The 7540-nt window shown below is 38.7% G+C and overlaps 1 protein-coding gene across 1 annotated transcript in view; it reads left to right on the forward strand.

Annotated features, from left to right (window-relative positions):
- Positions 1–3712, forward strand: part of myo7aa (myosin VIIAa) — a 28477-nt gene extending 24765 nt beyond the window's left edge. The window contains exons 44-48 of the mRNA XM_084018778.1: positions 188–373; positions 506–622; positions 910–993; positions 1212–1331; positions 1692–3712. Of these exons, the coding sequence (XP_083874904.1) occupies positions 188–373; positions 506–622; positions 910–993; positions 1212–1331; positions 1692–1784 (600 nt within the window). The 3' untranslated portion in view covers positions 1785–3712. The remainder of the gene's footprint in view (positions 1–187; positions 374–505; positions 623–909; positions 994–1211; positions 1332–1691) is intronic.
- The last annotated feature ends 3828 nt before the right edge of the window (positions 3713–7540 follow it).

Raw genomic sequence — 7540 nt, forward strand, 5'->3', positions numbered from 1 at the left:
TACAGTTTGTTTTTTGTTTCACCTGACAAAGAAGACACAACCAAGGTTTTTTTATTGCCTGCTATTATCTTTTGACAATTTACTTCTAACATGTCCTTTATTATGATTTCTATTTTATTTATACAATAACTGTACCCTTGTGTAAATAATGACAGCATTTCCTCCCCGATTCTCCTCTTTGAATTAGGAGCTGCCTAAGTACTTGCGCGGCTACCATAAGTGTTCACGAGAAGAGGTTTTCCAACTTGCAGCACTCATCTACCGTGTCAAGTTTGAGGATGACAAATCCCATTTTCCTACGATACCCAAGATGCTTCGGGAGCTGGTTCCCCAGGATCTCATACGTCAGATGTCACCAGATGACTGGAAAAGGGTAAACTAAACGGACCACACTTAGTGTTTAGTTCAAATATAACACTCACTTCAACTGAGATAATTAATACAGAGTGTGTGTATGTGTGTGTGTGTGTGTGTGTGTGTGTGTGTGTGTGTGTGATGATTACAGTCAGTGGTTGCCTTCTTCAACAAGCAGGCCGGTAAATCAAGAGAAGAAGCCAAACTGATGTTCTTAAAGATCATCTACAAATGGCCGACTTTTGGCTCCGCCTTCTTTGAGGTTAAGGTAAATGCACCTGAGCCTGTCACTTCCTGTCTTACATTTTTTCTGATTATATACTTGACTTAACGATGCAATCAATGCAGTACATTTACTTTTCAGTCTCATATTAGATTGTTTACTTTACTACTCTGAGTACTTCCACCAACAGTTGTATCCTTTTTATGGATCCCACTTATATTAAACAAACTTTTGCACAGAAACATTTCATACATGTAAAAAATGATAAATAATGATTATCCGATTATCAATGGATATTTAAATATCATAACAACATATATCTTTGTCTTTAGCAAACCACCGAGCCCAACTTCCCAGAGATCCTGCTCATCGCCATCAACAAGCATGGAGTCAGTCTCATCGACCCGAAGACGAAGGTTTGTGTTTGGATAGAAATAACTAGCAGGTTCCTTCCCCACCAAAAAGGATTTATTGTAATGTTCAGTTTGGCCTGTGGACATGGTAAACATTTTCACCTGCAGGTGCCAGGGATGAATTTTTATGTTATGACACTCATTAACCATTCAAATATGCCTCGTCAGTCAGAGGCCCTGAAGGGGAACCGAGGTTTATCCCTCTCTGTGTATTTGTGCAGGACATCCTGACCACTCACCCCTTCACCAAGATCTCCAACTGGAGCAGCGGGAACACCTACTTTCACATCACCATCGGCAACTTGGTCAGAGGAAGCAAATTGCTGTGTGAGACCTCGCTGGTGGGTGGCAGCAACACTCACACAAGCACACGCACACACACACACACACACACACACACACACACACACACACACACAAGTCCAGTGTGGAAGTCCAGCTGTTGAAATGTGCACTTTACAAAATCTAGCATGGCAAATATTGGAAAACTGATTATTAAATACGTTTTTTTTTGCAGTCATTTTTGTTCAAATGATGTTAGCTGCAGCGCCAATAAATGAGACTCTGAAACTCATGTTGACATAGATTATGCAACTATCAACAAACAAGTCCACTTACATCATTAAGCTGAAGATATATTTTGAACGTGTGTGTGTGTGCGTGCGTGTGTGTGTGTGTGTGTCGGTCCATCTCACCTGCAGGGCTACAAGATGGACGACCTGCTGACCTCTTACATCAGCCAGATGCTGACCAGCATGAACAAGCAGCGCTCCGGGCGGGGCCACAGCAAGTGAACTTCTTACTGGCAGGAGGCCGCTGAGCTCATCCGGCACTTGCGCCCTATTGGCCAGCACTGCAGCTGGGGGCGGACCTTTGCCCACCAGCTGTGGAGGATGAGCCGCAGTCCTTCTGCTAGCTCGGAAGGTTCAAAGCTCTCCGCGGAGAATTCGGCTGCCAGCAGCGACGACCCCGGGGAAGGCCCCAGCAACTATCACTACGACAACAACGAGGAAGATGAGGATGAGCCGTCCAGTGAGGACGACTATCTCTAAAACTTCCAAACCCTCCGTCCAACAGGCTGGTCTATGAGGATTGGTTCAGGACTCAACAGTCAGACCTGCTTGCCATCTTAACCTTGGTTGAGTCAGATTGAACTGAGGACACTCGTTACAGTACAGGTAAATGTTGCAGTGACCCCTAGTGGCAGCAGGTGGTCACTGTTTGAATGTTTGTCATGGGACTTTATAAAACAATAAACTACAAGTGAGACTGGTGAACTACAGTTACTAGGAAGCTCATTGATTCATTCATTCATTCCGAATGGACATGTGTTTAGTTAAGGAGAATCTTAAATTATTAATCCATCCATGTTTTGTTTTGTGTGTGAGACGAACATTACAGTCCTATCACTTCAGTAAATGTGTAGACATTTACTCACTTTCCTTCCTTGCCTATAGTGCATCTAGAAATACTGACAAAGTCAAAACGTTGTTGAGTTTATGTTTCATCTTAGATACAGAAGCAGAAAACAAGATCTTTCTTCTTGATGGTTTAAAGTGTTTAAATCATCAACATTGTTTGGGATTAGTGCAAACATATTTCTCTGGCCTCAGAAGCAAACAGTGTAACTGAAGTGGCGTTAATGGACCAGAGGGGTGGTATGTTGAGCCTATAACGTCTCATTTAACCTGGCTAGATCGTCATGGTAACTTATGCTGCAAACCTATCCTGGTCCGGGGAAGTTTATGTTCTGCTAAAAGGCATCATTCCCGAATCAAAACCTTTGGAAATAGTGTCACTCTATAGTCAATCTTTGAGTTGGCTTCCCAGATGAACTTGTTGAGCCGTAAGTTAGTAATGCCACCAACCGAAGCCATGCATCTACACCTGCACAAACTGTTTTTTATGCATTGCCTTTTTATTGCCACATTAACCATCAGGGATGCAGAAAATCTAAGCAAGAATACGGTTTTATTTTATGTGCAAGGTTGTTCTTGCTCTCACTGAACTACTGAACATGTATATATGTTTTATCTGGCCTTTTCCCCACGCTGGTTCTAAAAGAAGCCTTCTATGAAATCACAGGTAGCATACATTTAAAGTTACCTATATTATTAATCAGTATGACCTTAATTTGCATATGGAATGTGGTTTAATTTCTACAAACCAGAAAGTTATCCCAATATGTTTTCATGATTTGCTTAAATAAATGATCTAATATATTTGGTATTTATCGCAGTTAATATTCAATTAATACAATTGATTTTACTTTGATTCGACCAAAAACTAAAAGTATTTCCATGTATCTTTTGTTATGGGACAGTGTCAGACCTACATGCAGTTGTTGAGTAGAACATTGAAGTCTAGTGTAAGAAAGAGCAGTAGAACATCTGTCATGTTGGAATGAAACGGTAAAATAACCATATTAACTTGTGAAATACACAATTCATAATTGTCTTCCAGCATTGCTCTCTTGCTATGCTTTGCTAGCCTTATACAGTGTCTGACTGTTTTATATGGGAGTTTTGGTTTTTAATACTTAATGGTTTATGTTTACGCCTCTTTAGTTTATTGTTTTATTTTATCAGCTGTTTGTGCTTAGTTTGACATATAATGCCTTAATTGATCCATTTGTGTTGAGACTTCATTACCCAGAATTCCTGTGAAGTGCAGCTGCTGTTCTTATGGGGCTTTATAACATTCCCGTAGTTTGACAAAATAATCTTAAAGGAAAAGTTCGGAATTTTGGACATAGGACCTCATTTCCAACTTACCCGAGGTGATATAGGTCGGTGGAGACCGTTTTCAGCACAATTGGTCCAGTCCTTATAGTTGCACAAGTCACTGTTGCTAAACTGGTGTTGAGCTAGCGCACGTCAACGGTAACATCCAGCCTGTCTCTAAAAACAGCTTTAACTGCTCCGCAGAACACCCGAGACAAATGTATTATGACGTCGGACTATCGATGTACATGTCAGTGTTGGTAGAATAATTAAAACAATTTTTTTAACGCTGCTACGAGTACTAGCTGTCACGACTGTAGGGCGCTTAGGTTTCGTTTTTACGCACTACTACTAACACGCAAAGTAAAATTCCGCTGCTGCTGAGAAACTAGTCCCTCAAAATGTTTTATCATTGAAAATGCAAGGTTGGTTTAATTTCTAAAATTATTCTACCAACACTGACATGTACATCGATAGTCCGACGTTATAATACATTTGTCTCGGGTGTTCTGCGGAGCAGTTAAAGCTGTTTTTAGTGACAGGCTGGATGTTACCGTTGACGTGCGCTAGCTCAACACCAGTTTAGCAACAGTGACTTGTGCAACTATAAGGACTGGACCAATTGTGTTGAAAACGGTCTCCACCGACCTATATCACCTCGGGTAAGTTGGAAATGAGGTCCTATGTCCAAAATTCCGAACTTTTCCTTTAACTCAATGTCCACATACCAGCTTTTTCAGGGGCTTTTAGTTGCATCTCAGTCTTTGGCGATGTGAAATACTCCAGTCCAGTGATGAAAACTATGAGGTGCAGTCAAAAACAGGAAAAAGCTAGTGGAACTCTGGTCAAGACACTTTTGTCAAGCTGTACTCCTGTAGTTTTTTTTTTTTTTTTTTACTGTTGTTACAAATGTAATTGTCCTTCATAAATGAGGTTTGCAGATGCATCTTTGACTAGGATCTCTAGATTTTCCATCTTTTTTTAAAAGTACACTTCTTACGACCATGTTCTGTAAAAGAAAAAAGATTTCACACAAAATTGTAGCTAAATCTTAAAAGTAAAATTAAGAATCTGCTGTAAAGCTAGATAAAGTTTTTGAATATTATAACACTCACTCAGTGGCTCTCCCACTACCAATAGCCTTACCTCCACTATCGATGCAAAAAAAAACAGACGAACAGTTTTTTCACAGATTTTTGCTCCACTCAGCCTGTGGCTTTAATATGTGGAATGAGTGGGTTTATTATTCGCTTTAACCTTTTGTGGGCCAGATAAGCAAGCATCTTATTAACCAATACACAACTAGTACATCATCAAAGTTCATTAGCAAATAAAGTGTTTAGCTTTGAAAAAATAAACGCTTATTATAAAATTTTGTAAAAGCGATGACTTGTAAATTAAGTAGTAAGACATGCACATACAAACATTGTGTAACGGCTCTAGAAAAAGACAGAACTTTTGTTTGTCAAATCAGAGAATATAATATGTTCCTTTGAATCGATTCATTAAGAAAAAGTTGTATTATATGGTCATTGTTTTGGTGAAACTCCGGCCTGTCGATGTGAAATCTGCCTCGGTTGTGTGGTTTGTTTTTGTTTGTTTGTTATTTTAATGTTTCACTTGTGTGTCTACTTGATGGAACGAACCCTTCCTCCATTGAACTGCACGGTTTTGTTTGTATGATGGACAAATACACTGGTATTTTGAGCAGTGCCAACAATTTCATTCAATATTTTTACTTCATCGTCTTTCTTTGTGGACTTATGCAACAAAAATGTGTTGTTGCCAGTTGTGTATGGTCTGCGACTGTGTAACGCGTTCATCTCGACTGCCTGTAGTGTTTTCATGGTCAGTCTAATGTGTGCTCTCACTTTTATATAAAACATTAACTGAATTTATTTTGACTTGACTGTTATATATATATATGAATGAGTCATTCCTGTTGACAATATATTTAACAGTTTGGATGCTGATCTAATGACTTTTGTATTATTCGTGCAAATATCAGTTTTACCAGGATACTGCAAAATTATCGTTCACTAGTGTATAATAATATGCTGACATATTGACTTTGTCGTTATGCTTAATACAGTTAAATAATATTAGGTATCAAACAAGTCAATACAGCATGTCCAAAAAGCAAGTATAGTAGTATAATAGTATATCAGCAAAACTCTAACACGGTCTGCATCAACAGTCATCTGAGCTAAACCTGTAAAACCGGTTCAGTGCAGCGAAACACTGCGAACAATCGTCATGACGACAACACACACTGTCACTCAGAACACACTGAGAGGAAAAAACACTTCCATCAAACACCAACACACAAGTTAGACACTTTTTATCTTTACAGTTTGAATATTTTGTGTGACTTCACACAAATCTGTTTTCTTTAAAGATAAGAGTGGAATTCTTTCACATGAAAATGTTTATTTTATAACATACCAGTTTTTTTAGGTAAACAAGAAGGGGGAAAAAAAATCAGCAGTTTGTTTCAAAAGATATATATTTTTATTTTGTCTGTAGTAATGTCTTAATTATCCTAATGGATCCCCCCTTTGTGAAAACAATGTAATATGACGACTTAAATATAGAGATTTCAATGCAAAACAGAACCTTAGCTTAAACCTCTGCTCTCAAGACATCAGATACGTTTGCAAAAACATATTTTCTTCTTGGCTGAGTTGCAGGAACCAAATGTGTTTGTTAGCTATAGCTAACTTCAAACGGAGATTAAATTAAACAAATTGTTTCTGTGTCAAACAGTCACATTTTTCATGCAATGTTGTTATTGCTACAATGCATCAACTACAATTGAGCCATATGACAGTGGAGAGGTGGATTATACTGTTTGAGACATTTATTTGAATTCATAAGAGGAAACAGGTGCACTTCTTCTGCACTGAACTACAGTTGTGTGCTCTGACTTAAAAGAGCAATATCGGCATTTCCCAAAATTAAAAGTCAGGAAAAAAGTCAATCACCACGGAAACCGCTTTACAGACACCATTTAGGAGTCCGTTACTAAAAAGATGGTGAGAGTATCACTTTGAGAAAGCATCAAAAAACAAAAGCTGGATGAATCCATCACATGCAAGGTTCAAAAGTGAAGGCATCCCCAAAGGAAATCCAGCCCTGTGGGGTGGGAAACATCATATTCAATAGAATAAATATGGCTGTGCAGCTAGTGATTGCAGCTAAAATTCTGAGCCGACTATTCTCAACAGGAACACAAATACAAGTTTATTCATATTACAATACAATACAGGACATTAAGTTGCTTTGCTGCGTTCGCAGTATTAGACAGTCGTGTGATTCTGCACTGTAATGACTTCACTTTAGATCTAGATCATATAATCAATGTTTGTTTTATTTATTTTTCTTATCTCACACAGAGGTGAAAAAATAAATAAATCCCAAAACAAAAGGAATTTGTTCTGTACCACCTCAGGCAAGCAGCTATGATGAAACCAAAACGTTAGAAGTCCAGTCTTTATCCACGTCAACGGCTGACTCGATGATAGAGTACATGCTAAATAAAAGGCTAGTCGGGAAACATCATGTGCACATGGATTCAGACTGCAGGTGAAATGTGATGAGAACCGCGTCACACCGATTCCCTGGAAGAGATGCCTGCGTGGACTATTTGTTATTTCTTTTCTGTAGATTTACTGTCCTGGATGAATCAAGTGATTCTGATTCTATACAAAGAAGTCATAGTTGTTTGTTTTAATGGGACTTATTGCAGCACGTCCTGCTTCATCTCCAACACTGTGCAGCAAATTTGCAAAACCCTTCAGAAAATCAGACACTATATACCGGTAGTC

This window comes from Eutrigla gurnardus (assembly GCF_963514095.1).
Source record: "Eutrigla gurnardus genome assembly, chromosome: 10".
NCBI classification, from domain to species: domain Eukaryota; kingdom Metazoa; phylum Chordata; class Actinopteri; order Perciformes; family Triglidae; genus Eutrigla; species Eutrigla gurnardus.